Genomic DNA, 16,368 nt, shown 5'->3' with positions numbered 1-16,368 from the left:
CTGGCTATAATGTGTTATATTCAAATCTGAGAACCCATTTAAGAAATCTATGAGGCATAAACCATTTTACTCTAAAAATTAAAAATGTTCCTGCTGGTCCTGAGTGGCGAACAGACATGATCAACATTCCAAGCCAATGTCCTATACATTTTCATAAGCATAATGTTATTGTGTGTAAGACTCACGGTTAGTAGACTGGAACGCTGGAGGTAGTAGATCTGCTGGACCTGTGTGGCTGATGACGCAGGCCGTGCCAGGAATCTAAGGTGCCGCGGGTTTTCACCAGAGCCCGCCGCAAAGCGTGATGGTCTTGCTGCGGCAGACGGCACCCAGGTAGCTACGGTCGGGATAGGAGGACCGGGATAGGAGGTCGGGATAGGACAACGCGATAGGAGGACGGGATAGGAGGACGGGATAGGAGGTCGGGATAGGAGGTCGAGATAGGAGAGCGGGATAGGAGGGCGGGACAGGAGGTCGAGATGGGAGGGCAGGATAGGAGGACGACATAGGAGTACGGGATAGAAGGACGGGATAGGAGGCCATTATAGGAGGTCGGGATAGGAGGACGGGATAGGAGGTCGAGATAGGAGGACGGGATAGGAGGTCGAGATAGGAGGACAGGATAGGAGGTCGAGATATGAGGACGGGATAGGAAGTCGTGATAGGAGGATGGGATAGTAGGACGGGATAGGAGGATGGGATAGGAGGACGGGATAGGAGGAAGGGATAGGAGGACAGGATAGGAGGACGGGATAGGAGGACGGGATAGGAGGATGGGATAGGAGGACGGGATAGGAGGATGGGATAGGAGGACGGAAAAGGAGGACAGGAAAGGAGGACGGGAAAGGAGGATGGGAAAGGAGGACGGGATAGGAGGATGGGATAGGAGGACAGGAAAGGAGGGCAGAAAAGGAGGTCGAGATAGGAGGACGGGAAAGGAGGTCAAGATAGGAGGATGGGAAAGGAGGTCAAGATAGAAGGACAGGAAAGGAGGTCAAGATAGGAGGACGAGAAAGGAGGTCGAGATATGAGGACGGGAAAGGAGGTCGAGATATGAGGACGGGATAGGAGGACGGGATAGGAGGTCGGGATACGATGACGGGATAGGAGGTCGGGATATGACAACAATATATGAGGATGGGATATGAAGTCAAAAGCTTCCTCATTTGTTTATTTTCCTCCCCAACAAGGATTAGGAAGGAAAAACCGGGCAACGCCGGGTACTCAGCTAGTCTACATATATAAAACTCAACGTGTGTGTGTGTGTGTGTGTGTGTATGTATGTGTGTATGTTCCAGCATCACGTCCAAACGGCTAAAGATATTAACATGAAACTTGGCACACATGTTACTTATATGTCAGCAACAAACATAGGATAGGTGATTTAACCCTTACTCACCCCCATTTGCCAGGGGCGGAGTTTATGTTTAAAGTCCCATACAAGTCAATGGGAAATATATGTTACTGCATAACTTCCAAACGGCTGGAGATATTTCGATAATACTTGGTCACATTTTACTTATATATCCACTTAAAATATAGGATAGTTAATTTAACCCTTAACTACCCCCATTTGTGACGGTCGGGGTTTTTGTCCCATGCAAATCCCATGCAAATCAATGGGAAATGTATGTTCCCACATAACTTCCGTACGGCTGGAGATATTTCAATAACTGGTACACATATTACGGTTCGGGATAGGAGGTCGACATAGGAGGTCGGGATAGGAGGATGGGATAGGAGGATGGGATAGGAGGACAGGATAGGAGGCCGGGATAGGAGGACGGGATAGCAGGACGCGATAGGAGGACCGGGATAGGAGGACCTGGATAGGAGGTCTGGATAGGAGGTCGGGATAGGAGGACGCGATAGGAGGAAGGGATAGAAGGACTGGATAGGAGGTCGAGATAGGAGGTCGAGATAGGAGGTCGGGATAGGAGGTTGAGATAGGAGGATGGGATAGGAGGACGGGATAGGAGGACGGGATAGGAGGTCGGGATAGGAGGTCGGGATAGGAGGATGGGATAGGAGGATGGGATAGGAGGACGGGATAGATGGACTGGATAGTAGGACGGGATAGGAGGACGGGATAGTGGGACAGGATAGATGGACGGGATAGGAGGACAGGATCGGAGGACAGGATAGGAGGACGGGAAAGGAGGATGGGAAAGGAGGTCGAGATAGGAGGACGGGAAAGGAGGACAGGAAAGGAGGTCGAGATAGGAGTACGGGATAGGAGGACGGGATAGGAGGACGGGATAGGAGGACGGGATAGGAGGCCGGGATACGATGACGGGATCGGAGGTTGGGATATGACAACAATATATGAGGACGGGATATGAAGTCAAAAGCTTCCTCCTTTGTTTATTTTCCTCCCCAACAAGGATTAGGAAGGAAAAAACGGGCAACGCCGGGTACGCAGCTAGTATATATATATAAAACTCAATATGTGTGTGTATGTATGTGTGTATTTGTATGTTCCAGCATCACGTCCAAACGGCTAAAGATATTAACATGAAACTTGGCACACATGTTACTTATATGTCCACAACAAACATAGGATAGGTAATTTAACCCTTACTCACCCCCATTTACCAAGGTCAGAGTTTTTGTTTGAAGTCCCAAACAAGCCAATGGGAAATGTTATATGGTACTGCATAACTTCCAAACAGCTGGAGATATTTCGGAAATATAGAATAGTTAATTTAACCCTTAGCTACCCCCATTTGTGAGGGTAGGAGTTTTTGTTTAAAGTCCCATGCAAATCAATGGGAAATGTATGTTCCCACATAACTTCCCTACGGCTGGAGATATTTCAATAATACATGGCACACATATTACTTATATGTCAAATAAAAAGATATGATAGTTAAATTAACCCTTACCTACACCCTTATATAAAACATGGGTTTTTGCTTCAAGTCCCATGCAAGTATATTGGACTTCCAATACCTTACTCCACAAGCTCCACTCTGCATCTCCTGGTGAATGTGTCAATCCAGCTTGCAAGCCACACCCCCATCTCACAAAGACACGCCTAAATTTTAAGCCCAACTCCTTTTATTATCTACCCTTTTTGTGCATCGGTCTGGCTTGCAAATCACGCCCAGTCCCACAAAGCCACACCCCCTTCTATTTTCAGCTTCATCACAAATCAGTCCCACCTGAGGATGGGATATGAGGATGGGACATAAGGAAGGGATATGAGGTCGGGATATGAGGACGGGATATGATGTCGAGATAGGAGGACAGGAAATGAGGTTGAGATAGGAAGTTGTGATATGAGGTTGGGATATGAGGATGGCATATGAGGTTGAGATATGAGGAGGGAATATGAAGATGGGAGGTTGGGATAGGAGGTCGGGATAGGACATCGATATGAGATATGAGATCGGGATATGAGGTCGGGATATGAGGTCAATATAGGAGGTCAGGATATGAGGACGGGATAAAAGGTCGGGATAAGAGGTCGGGATAGGACATCGAGATATGAGGTTGGGATATGAGGACGGGATATGAGAACAGGATATGAGGTCAAGATAAGAGGACGGGATAGGAGGTCGGGATATGAGGATAAGATATGAGGATGAGATAGGAGGTCGGGATTTGAGGACGGGATATGAAGTCGAGATATGATGATGGGATAGGAGGTCAGGATATGAGGACGGGATATGAGGTCGGGATATGAGGATGGGATATGAGGTTGAGATATGAAGACGGGATATGTGGGTGTGGGAGGAATAAGAGGTGAAAAAGAAATTTAAAGAGGGGGTAGTTGTGTAGAGATGTGGTAATTTATAAAACTACTTCCAATATTACAACTCTGGAGATTTTTTGAAAGGTGACCAAGGTAGCTACATAAGATCATGATCAAGGCAGAGAGTTCTTCCAATACGTTGTGGTTGTTCTGACTACCCAGTTCTGGTTGGGTAAGTGGAGACTGAAAGGAAAACGGTCATTAAAGTACTGGCTGGTAGTACTGGCATGGGCGGGGTTACAAGGCTCTTTCTGGCACTATGACGTCAGCGCCGCTCGTCTGCTGCACCGCCCGGCTTATGAATATTCATCCCCTCCCTCTGAATGTTCCTCCCCTCCCCGCTCTGCATTGGACTCCACTGAGGAGGGAGGGGATGAATATTCATAAGCCAGGCGGTGCGGCGGACAAGCGGCACTGATGTCAGAGTGCCAGAAGGAGCCTTGTAACCCAACTCGTGCCAGTTAGCAGCTCATTTTCATATCCACAAAAAAGAAGATAAGGGGCGAACAGAGGGACGGATCCGGACATGGTAGGCAGCATATTGATCAGCGTCCCCGGCAATACCATCCAGTACCTCTGGTTAGTGCGGGGGAGGGCTTTACTGATAGTTTTCCTTGAAATGTCCAGTGTCTAAAGATTTTTGTCTGGATGCTATAAAGAAAAGGGGGAGATTTATCAAAACCTGTGCAGAGGAAACGAGGAGCAGTTGCCCATAGCAACCAATTAGATCGCCTTTTGTATTTTTCATTTTTTTTAAATTTAAAGATGCAACCTGATTGGTCGCTACAGGCAACTGCTCCACTTTTCCTCTGAACAGGTTTTGATCTCCCATAGTCTTGTGCTTTAAAAGTTGTAATCCTTTTTCTCTAGAGTTGGATAATTGCGAAAAGTGCGTTTGAGTGATGACATCCTGGACCCTGCATAATCTCTGTTATATATAGGGGGTTTACTCACCTGGTAGATATATATAATTATTTAATACATTCTGTGTACACTTTAATCTGTCTCCATGTGTCTAAGGACACTCTTGAGAGCCTCCTATTTGATAAAAGAGAGAGAAGGGTCCAACAGATGATCCCTGCAGTTAAAATGTGAGCCATTACAATAAGATTGCATGTAATTAGGGGGCAAAGCTTGTGATATTTATTTTGATAGTAAAACATCATAAATACTATATAAATATGCTATTGCTGTAATCAGTAACAAAACCACAAAAACAAGAAAAAATTATTGTCTGTTTTATTCCACCCAATACACTACAAACAGCAAGTTGAAGTCCACCAAAAGTATAACTAAAACAATTTAAAATAAAACTAAACTATAAAAAAAAAAAAAAAAAAAAACAACCCTCAGCTTATCAAAAATAAGCAACAGCAACATGATTGTTATCACTACACCTGGAAATGTCTGACTAATAAAAAAAAAAAAAATACATTAATTATGGTGATGCAAATAATGAAATTTGTAGAGAAGCAGAAGTAAATTCTGAGCTATAATAAGAAAGTACTATCTACAAGATTTAGAGCACAGGCAATGAATCAGATAAAAGATAATAAGGCTAACATGGCACACGTTCAATTTACAGCAAAGCAGAACAATAGGCACACTATTGTGTTTCCAAATATACCAATGTATGTGGGTGTGAATGTCATACAAAGAACAAAACAGTTCATACACTATTATCTCTCACAATATTTTGTGGACATACCATTTCTAGAATAGTATTTTGAAAGCGTTAGTTTCCATGAGCTTCTTTGCATATGTCCTTCGCTGTAAAACCAGTATATTTATGGAAAAATGCAATTTAAGTCTATAAGTAATAACTAGCTGAGTACCCAGCGTTGCCCAGTTTTTCCTTCCTAATCCTTGTTGTGGAGGAAAATCAACAGAGAAAGCTTTTGACTTCATATCCCGTCCTCATATATTGTTATCATATCTCAACCCCATATCCCGACCTCCTATCCCGACCTCCTATCCCGTCCTCATATCTCGTCCTCCTATCACGACCTCTTATCTCGAGCTCCTATCCCCACCTCCTATCCCGACCTGTAATATGTGTACCAGGTATTGAAATATCTCCAGCTGTACGGAAGTTATGTGGGAACATACATGTCCCATTGATTTGCATGGAACTTTAAACAAAAACCCGACCCTCACAAATGGGGGTAGTTAAGGGTTAAATTAACTATCCTATATTTTAGGTGGACATATAAGTAACATGTGACCAAGTATTATCGAAATATCTCCAGCCGTTTGGAAGTTATGCAGTAACATATATTTCCTATAGACTTGTATGGGACTTTAAACAAAAACCCTGACCCTGGCAAATGGGGGTGGGTAAGGGTTAAATTACCTATACAATGTTTGTTGTTGACATATAAGTAATGTGTGCCAGGTTTCATGTTAATATCTTTAGCCGTTTGGACGTGATGCTGGAACATACACACACACACATACACACACACAGGACATACACACACACATTGAGTTTTATATATATATATAGATAGATAGATAGATAGATAGATAACAGCAGAAGACATATAGTTTTATAGTTATACTGTTTGTAATGTCAACAAAGAGTAGTTCTCTACAACCCCTCAGGCTATGTTCACATTTAGTGTTGCTCGCGAATATTCGCAATTCGAATTTTATTCGCGAATATCGCATATTCGCGAATTCGCGAATATTCGCGAATATAGCGCTATATATTCGTAATTACGAATATTCTTTTTTTTTTTTTTTTTTTTTTTTTTTTTACAGTACACATCACAGTGATCATCCCTCTCTACTTCCAGCTTATGTGGTGTAAGAAGGCTCTAATACTACTGTGTGAGACTGGTGCGCGATTTTTCGCATATACGAATATTTGCATATGCTAATTTTCGCATGTGCGAATTTTCGCTTATGCTATTTTTTGCATATGCAAATATTCGCAAATGTTAATTTTCGCACACGCGAATATTCGCATATGCGAAAATAAAACGAGAATATTACGAATATGCGAATATTCGCGAATATGACGAATATTCGTCCATATATTCGCGAATATTCGCGAATTCGAATATGGCCTATGCCGCTCAACACTATTCACATTATGCTTTGTGTGCATGTTTGGCATAGCCAAACCTCTTTTATGACAAATTGACAATATGCGTTAGGTATCGTGCATATAGGAGGTCCCTGGTGTGCTGTATTACAGTTTTAGGTTAAAAAGAAAATGGATATAGAAAAATGGTCTTAAAGGGGTACTTCTGTGGAAAACATTTATTTATTTTTTTTAAATCAACTGGTGCTAGAAAGTTATACACATTTGTAAATCACAGTAACCAGTTAGAGAGGTGCACTCACCAGGATGATGGTTCAAAGTGTTTCTTCTTTATTCAAATAAAAACATAGCGGCATACACAGGCGGGGGAGCAGGTGAACAGGTGTGCAGGGGGGAGAAAAGCGACGGACCGTTGCGGGCACGAAGCGCTTCATCAAGCCATATGTCATGCCACTAGTAGGTGTGCTCTTAAACCTGCGCGTGCAGGTGTCTCTATGGTTACAAATAAACAAATCACAATACAAAATAAAAAACACAGAGCAAATTCAAAACATTAAAAGCAAGAACCTTCTATGCATGTGAGTCACAAGAATTGCATTGCGGAGTTAGAACGTTATAAACGCTCTCATTTCATTCCACTCATTCAAACCAAGCTGTCCTAGAGCTTCCGTATCCATCTGGATTCTTTCCTAAGGAGCTCCTGATGTTTATCCCTTCTACCGGTGGCCACTTCTACCCATTCTATGGCAGCAAACCTCATAGCAGCTGGGTCCCCGTCATGAACTTTTTTCATGTGAGAGATGAAATGGATTGCTCCGACCCCTGTGGACAATGACCTGATGTGTTCACGTATCCTGTGGATGAGAGGTCGGATTGTGTTATTTTGTAAAATCTTCCACAGCTGCAGCTCAGGCTATAGACAACATAGCTCGATCTGCATGCGATACATTGTTTTACCTCAACAGTGTAGCTCCCGTATCTAAATTGTTTACAGTTAGCATTATACTTGCAGAAGGAACATGAGGCACATGCAAAGTGCTGTCAGTTAACCAATTATTTTTTTTTTTTTTACTAGAGTTCTTTTTCTTGTGTTTTTTAAGCAAGTCCTGAATTGTGAAAGTTCTTTAATAGGTGATAATTGGCATGCTCGAGGTATGTGTTTTTAAATCCTCATCTTGCTGCAGCATGTATTAGTGGGCATAAATGGCTCTTTTAACCTGGGTGTTCATAGGTGTATTCTTGAAAGAAAAGACAGTCCTGTCTCCTCTTTCTTTCTGTGTTTTCACTAATAGGTTCTCTCTGGGGATGCTATTTAACTTGTTCCTAGCTGTTCTTAACACATTAGGTGGGTATCCCCTTCCAGCTAAACGACTCTCCTTCTCATTAGCCTGTTTTTCAAATATGCTGGGATCATTATTAATTCTTTTTAATCATGCGAGTTGGCTGAACGGAATGGCATTTTGTGTGTGGCTCGGATTGGAGAATTCATAGTGCAGTTTTGGAATTCCTGGATATGGATTTTCTAAATCCGGAGGTAATTAAGGAATTATTAAACAACTTCAATCTTCATGTCCAAGAATTCCAACACTGTGTCACCGAACATGAATGTAAATGTCATATTGACAATGTTGACCTCATTTAAATATTGGACAAAAGCTGAGAATTCTTCCTCCGTTCCGTCCCAAATGACAAATATGTCGTCCACGAAATGGAGGAAGTTTTTAATGAACTTTGTATATGGGTTATTCACAGTAAATATGTACCTCCTTTCAAAGATGGCCAGGAACAGGTTCGCGAACGAGCACGAGACAGGTGTCCCCATAGCCATGCCCGTTCGCTGCCTGTACCACTTGCCATCAGACTGAAAGGCATTGTTATGTAAAAGTAAAGCCAAGAACTCTGCTATAAAATCAATGAACTCAGGGGACCTGTCTGTGCATGTCAAGAATTTGTGGACTGCCTGTATACCCGCATCCTGAGGGATTTGGGTATACATGCTCTCCACGTCTATGGAGTCAAGTTTATAGCCATTTTGCCAACAAAAATCCTGTAAAGCCCCAATCAAATCCCCCGTGTCCCATATAAATGTTGGAGTATGTAAAGTATTAGGGAAACAAGCCAATACATATAGCCGGACAGGTGTTCCATAGGAGCTCCTATGCCTGCCACTATGGGATGGCCAGGGGGGGGGGGGGGGGGGGGAGGATAACGTTTTTATTGGTTTTGGGTAAAATGTATCATCTTGGTTTGGCAGGTTTACGTGGAAAGAGGCATTTGGCTGTTTTCTCTATGATGATGTTTTTTTCTGTATATGTGCGCAAATGAGTTCTCAATTCTTCCATGATTTTATTGGTGGGGTCCTGTGATAGATTTTTGTAAATTACCATGTTTACAAGCTGGTTAAGCACCTCCGCATCATGGTAATTTTTTCACCACACCACTACCCCTCCCCCAGATTTATGGCTCCTCTAGGCGCAAATGCTGGATTAAAATTGGCATTTTCCCCTGAAAAAAATTTATCATCATCAGTACCGCTGCCTACTGCCTGAACATCCCCACCATTTTGCATTCTCTGAATCTCCAGAATTGAATTATGGAGAAAAACAGACAGGAATATGCGCTTGTGACTGAAGAACTCTGTAAAGCTAAGTGCGAATTGAGAACTAAGCTGTCCGAGCAACAATATAAGTTGTTTACAGTGAATCTGAAGAAAAAAAATCTGTGGTTTACAGAACACTATCAAGGAGTCTAAAAGGGACAAATTCTTGAGGGATGAGGGGGATTTCGTCCTCCATCAGTTCACCTGGAATAAATAATGGCCTGCACAAAATTAGGGGTACACTGAATACAACAAAAGTGGTGGACATAACAGATATAGAAGAAACAAAAGACCACCTAAGAAGTCTGACTATTTCCAATGGAGTCAAAATCCAGTGGCTCTGATGAGACGATGGCTACTTGGGGTAAAACCAACACCGCTAATTTATTAGAGACCCCAAGAGGAGGAGAACGAGACGAGGGAGGCGAAAAAGGAATAGAAGATCAAAGAAAACAACCACAGAAATGGAAATTTGCAACTTGGAGGAAGTAAAAGCTGAAAACATAGTCATTAATCTCACAGATATAAATAAGGATCTGAATTTTGGCCTCAATGAGTCCTTTGATTATACATCCTTTGAAGAGGACTTTTTTCAGAGCTATTCGTAATATCAGTATAAAGAATTTTTTTTGCCACCAGTTCACACTTGAATAAAAATGTTTCACCTATGCAGTTAAAAGAAGGAGAGGTCCCTTGCGTTTCAGGGTAACCAATGAGGCTAATTGTAAGGATGAGTCAGTCATTTGTGCATTAATGGAATTGGGTGGGGATGTTGAGGCAGTAGGCAGCAGTACTGATGATGATACATTTTTCTCAGAGGGAAATGCCTCCAATTTTATTCAAGCATTTGCACCTGGAGGAGCCATAGATCTGTTTTACAGATCTGTGTGCAAAGACGTGAAAGCCCTCATTTACCCTGTCAGTTCCCAACATATCCCCCGAGGAAAAACAAGCCTTAAAGTGGCTAGCAAACAAAGAGGATACACTAATATTCCAACCAGATAAAGGGGGAGGGGTAGTGGTGTGGCGAAAAAAGTGACCATGATGCGGAGGTGCTTAACCAGCTCGGCAACATGGTAGTTTACAAAAAACTATCACAGGACCCCACCAATAGAATCACACAAGTCATTTGCACACATATACAGAAAAAAACACCATCACAGAAAAAAACTGCAGAACACCTCTTTCCAAGTAAACCTGCCAAGCCAAGATGGTACATCATACCCAAAAGCCATAAAAACATCCCCCCCCCCGGATGTCCCATAGTGGCATGCATAGGAGCTCCTATGGAACACCTGTCGAGCTATGTGGATTGGCTTGTTTCCCTATTACTAAAACATATTCCAACATTTATACGGGACACGGGGGATTTGATTGGGGCTTTACAGGATTTTCATTGGCAAAATGGCTATAAACAGAGCTTGTATGGCTATAAACAGAGCCTGTATACCCGCATCCCTCAGGATGCGGGTATACAGGCAATCCGCAAATTCTTGACACAGACAGGTCCCCTGAGTTCATTGATTTTATTGCAGAGTCCTTGGCTTTAATTTTACATAACAATGCCTTTCAGTATGATGGCAGCGAACAGGCATGGCTATGGGGACACCTGTCTTGTTCGCAAACCTGTTCCTGGCCATCTTTGAAAGGAAGTACATATTTACTGTGAATAACCCATATGCACAGTTCATTAAAAACTTCCTCCGTTTTGTGGATGACATATTTGTCGTTTGGGACGGAACGGAAGAATTCTCAGCTTTCGTCCAATATTTAAATTAGGTCAACAATGTCAATATGACATTTACATCCACGTTCGGTGACACAGTGTTGGAATTCTTGGATGTGAAGATTGAAGTTGTTAATAATTCCTTAATTACCTCCGGATTTAGAAAATCCATCTCCAAGAATTCCATACTGCACTATGAATCCTCCCATCCGAGCCACACAAAAAAATTCCAATCCCTTCAGCCAACTCACATGATTAAAAAGAATTAATAATGATCCCAGCATATTTGAAAAACAGGCTAATGAGATGGAGAGTCATTTAGCTAGAAGGGGATACCCACCTAATGTGTTAAGAACAGCTAGGAACAAGATAAATAGCATCCCCAGGGGGAACCTATTAGTGAAAACACAGAAAGAAAGAGGAGACAGGACTGTCTTCTCTTTCAAGAATACACCTATGAGCACCCAGGTTAAAAGAGCCATTTATGCCCATTAGTACATGCTGCAGCAAGATGAGGATTTAACCTTGAGCATGCCAATTATCACCTATAAAAGAAATTTCACAATTCAGGACTTCATTAAAAAAAACACAAGAAAAAGAACTATAAAAAAAAACAAATTGGTTAACCGACAGCCGCCCCATTTTGCATGTGCCTCATGTTCCTTCTGCAAGTATAATGCTAAATGTAAATAATTTAGATACGGGAGCTACACTGTTGAGGTAAAACAATGTATCGCCTGCAGATCGAGCTATGTTGTCTATAGCCTGAGCTGCAGCTGTGGAAGATTTTACAAAATAACACAATCAGACCTCTCATCCACAGGATACGTGAACACATCAGGTCATTGTCCACAGGGGTCGGAGCAATCCATTTCATCTCTCACATGAAAAAAGTTCATGACGGGGACCCAGCTGCTATGAGGTTTGCTGCCATAGAATGGGTAGAAGTGGCCACCGGTAGAAGGGATAAACATCAGGAGCTCCTTAGGAAAGAATCCAGATGGATATGGAAGCTCTAGGACAGCTTGGTTTGAATGAGGGGAATGAAATGAGAGCGTTTATAACGTTCTAACTCCGCAATGCAATTCTTGTGACTCACATGCATAGAAGGTTCTTGCTTTTTAATGTTTTGAATTTGCTCTATGTGTTTTTTATTTTTTATTGTGATTTGTTTATTTGTAACCATAGAGACACCTGCACGCGCAGGTTTAAGAGCACACCTACTAGTGGCATGACGTATGGCCTGATAAAGCACCACGTGCGCGCAACGGTCCGTCACCTCTCCTACCCCCCATGCACACCTGTTCACCTGCTCCCCCGCTTGTGTATGCCCCTATGTTTTTACTTGAATAAAGAAGAAACACTTTGAACCATCATCCTGGTGAGTGCAGCGTTTATACCTCTCTAACCGATTACTGTCATTCTATGTATCTATACCTCTGACGCTGGTGCTCCCCACTGGTTCATTATGGCTAAACTGGACGGTCTCCGCTGAGTGTGAATACTGCTTTATTTGCCAGCTATCCCTAGGTGGTGCCGGTAGATTTCTACATTGTGGACCAAGATTTGTTAATTACTTCTATTTAAAAATCGTAATACTTCCAGTACTTATCAGCTGCTGTATACTACAGAGGAAGTTCTTTTCTTTTTGAATTTCCTCTCTGTCTTACCACAGTGCTCTCTGCTGACACCTCTGTCCATATCAGCAACTGTCCAGAGCAGCATAGGTTTGCTATGGGGATTATCTCTGGCTCTGGACAGTTCCTGACACGGACAGAGGTGTCAGCAGAGAGCACTGTTGTCAGACAGAAAAGAAATTAAAAAAGAAAAGAACTTCCTGTAGAGCATACAGCAGCTGATAAGTACTGGAAGGATTAAGATTTTTTAAATAGAAGTAATTTACAAATCTGTTTAACTTCCTGGCAGCAGTTTTCCACCGGAGTACCCCTTTAACTGGAAAACCAGATTCCAGTATCATAATAAATGCTTCTTATGGAAGTCAATGAGAGATAAAGAACAGCACTTTTTTTTCTTAGCCCCAGTTATAAAACCAGATGATGGATGTTTTGTTGTGAGGTGTTTTATTATTTCATATACAGTATAAAGTATCTCTAAAAACAATGCTTTTTTTTATTTTATTGTGATTCATCAGAAAAACTGGCAAAAACTTGAATTTCAGAGAGCAAGAATAATATTGAACTGCATAAAATATTTTTCTGGATCTATATAAAAACAGCTTTTAAGACATACCCTATAAAATAAGCTAAAATGACTCAAAGGGAACATAGCAGTTTAGATGTTCAGCACCTTTTACTTAAAGTGTAACAGTTGTTTTAAATAAACTTTTGACATGTCTAACATATTAAAAAGTTTTGATTGTTCGGGGTCCTTGACTGATTGTGTTCAATCCATGACTGGTTACAATGAGCAGGGAAAAAAGTGCAGCTGCCTGAGACAATCCCTTAGGCCAAGTTTCCATTTGTTTTTTGCAAAAATGCAAAGAAAAAAGCCAAATCTGCCCTATGGTGTTTTCTCAGCGAAAAAACATTGTGGCCAGATGTTAGCTGCAAGTCAATAGGAAAAGACAAAATGGCTTTTCCACTTTGCGTTTTTCAGTTTAGTGTTTTTTTAAATCCAGCCAAACTTGGCAGTTTTTCAAAATCGCAGCATGTCGAGCCATTGGCGTTTTTTTCACTGAAATCGTGGCATTTTTCTCCCATAGAAGTCTATGGGAGTGAAAAAAAGCACCAAGAAAAACGCCATGTGGGTTTTTACTTTGGCGTTTTTACAGGCGGTTTTTATTCTTTTTTTTTTGGACTTTAGTAATCCAAAAAATGGATGGTGATACCTTTTTTTAATAAAAAATTTGCAATCCTCCTATACAATCTACAGAAGCATGCGGCATGGCCGCTTCTCCACTCCTCTGCACTGTATTCTGTGATGTGAAGTTCTCTTCAAATCACAGATTCATATTTCCCACTGAGAGTTGTGATTGGCCGGATGGTTCTAGCCAATCACAACTCTCAGTGGCATATACGAATCTGTGATGTGAAGACAACTTCACATCACAGACTACAGTGCAGAGGAGTGGAGAAGCGGATGTGCCGCCGGCTTCTATAGATTATATAGGAGGATCGCAATGGGTGTCAGAATTTATTTATGCTATAAATGTATGACCATTGGATATGTTTGTGACATCTTGTTCCGACTACTGTTAAATGATCACATGACTGCAAATTAATGTCTATAAATTAATACTACTCAATTGTACTAATGTATAAATATTTCATAAATAGTAAAGTTAAGTATTTTTTGTTTTGAATTAGAAATTGTTGTATAATGTATGGTATAGCTTATTATACACTTCTAAAAAAAAATAAACGAACACTAAGATAACACATCCTAGATCTGAATGAACTAATCGTATGAAATACTTTCATCTTTACATAGTTGAAGGTGCTGACAACAAAATCACACAAAAATTATCAATGGAAATCAAATTGATCAACCCATGGAGGTCTGGATATGGAGTCACACTCAAAATCAAAGTGGAAAACCCCACTACAGGCTGATCCAACTTTGATGTAATGTCCTTAAAACAAGTCACAATGAGGCTCAGTAGTGTGTGTGGTCTCCACGTGCCCGTATGACCTCCCTACAACGCCTCGGCATGCTCCTGATGACTCCTGGACTGTCTGTGGTACAACGTGGCGTTGGTGGATGGAGCGAGACATGATGTCCCAGATGTGCTCAATCAGATTCAGGTCTGGGGAACAGGCGGGCCAGTCCATAGCATCAATGCCTTCCTCTTGCAGGAACTGCTGACACACTCCAGCCACATGAGGTCTAGCATTGTCTTGCATTAGGAGGAACCCAGGGCCAACCGCAGCAGCATATGGTCTCACAAGGGGTCTGAGGATGTTATCTCGGTACCTAATGGCTGTCAGGCTACCTCTGGCAAGCACATGAAGTGTTCTGTGGTCACCACCTGCAGAACCACTCCTTTATTGGGGGTGTCTTGCTAATTGCCTATAATCTCCACCTGTTGTCTGTTCCATTTGCACAACAGCATGTGAAATTGATTGTCAATCAGTGTTGCTTCCTGAGTGGACAGTGTGATTTCACAGAAGTGTGATTGACTTGGAGTTACATTGTGTTGTTTAAGTGTTCCCTTTATTTTTTTGAGCAGTGTAATTAATGATCATCCTGTTTGGATGGATAGGACATTCGCTCTTCATACAATGCTCTTCATTCCTGGGGAGACTTTTGTCGATTTGCAGTGTAGAGAATGGGAAGAGAGCATCCTCCTGAATTGAACAACATTCTTTATTCAATGTCTCATTTGTAGATGAGTTTATCATCTCTTAACAAATAGTCGATCCACATGTTCAAATGCTTCCTTTTCTTCAGTTGTGAGCTTAGTTCCTTTGAGCCTAAGGTGTCAGAAATTAAAGAGACAAAATCACTAAATGATTAATACAATACATTACAGAAAAATGTATAATCATAGCTAGGCCCAGATTTTTAACAAGTCAGGGAGCACTACACTAAGGCTAGATATCCACTTTGATATTTTGGGTCGTATTGTTCCTTAAAAACACCCAAACGGCCGCTAATTGTTTTTGTGGGAAAAATGCAGCGGCCAGATGTTAGCAGGGAGTCAATAGGACTCACCCTCTTTGTGTTCTTGAGGTTGAAGCTAATTCCATAGTTTCAGGATCGGAGGGAAGAAGGGCCCATCTCCCGATTTGGTCTGCGAAACTCTGCCCCTACTGATGATTTCATTAGAGGCGGAGCTACACCCGTGAGCTAGGCTGGTCAGTATGACTTTTTTTTTTTTCCTTAAAACTGTGAAATGTACCATTTAAAACTGTAAAGTTGTTTGCAGTTTTCCTGTATTTTTTACATAATTATTTTGGTAACTACAGCTGCCAAATTTTTTTCTAAATAAAAAACAAGTTTTTTTTTTTTTGCAGTGTAGTTCTTTTCATGTAATACATTTATGTTTATTTTTAAAGGGAACCTGTCACCTCATGCTGTCCTTTCTGACAGCAACATGCAGTAGTGACAGGCACGCTAGGTTTAAAGGGGTACTCCGATGGAAAACTTTTTTTTATATATCAACTGGTGCCAGAAAGTTAAACAGATTTGTAAATTACTACTATAAAAAAATCTTAATCCTTCCAGTACTTATTAGCTGCTGAAGACTACAGAGGAAATTCTTTTCTTTTTGGAAC

General features: G+C 41.6%; 1 protein-coding gene across 1 annotated transcript in view; it reads right to left on the bottom strand.

Annotated features, from left to right (window-relative positions):
* Window positions 1–14,333: 14,333 nt before the first annotated feature.
* NOD2 (nucleotide binding oligomerization domain containing 2) overlaps window positions 14,334–16,368 on the bottom strand; it is an 83,553-nt gene continuing 81,518 nt past the window's right edge. Inside the window, exon 13 of the mRNA XM_056526359.1 lies at window positions 14,334–15,564. Coding sequence (XP_056382334.1) covers window positions 15,489–15,564 — 76 coding nt within the window. The 3' untranslated portion in view covers window positions 14,334–15,488. The remainder of the gene's footprint in view (window positions 15,565–16,368) is intronic.

This window comes from Hyla sarda, chromosome 6 (assembly GCF_029499605.1).
Source record: "Hyla sarda isolate aHylSar1 chromosome 6, aHylSar1.hap1, whole genome shotgun sequence".
Lineage (NCBI taxonomy): Eukaryota > Metazoa > Chordata > Amphibia > Anura > Hylidae > Hyla > Hyla sarda.
Note: the sequence above shows the minus strand (reverse complement) of the source record. Positions and strands in the feature narration are given on the sequence as shown.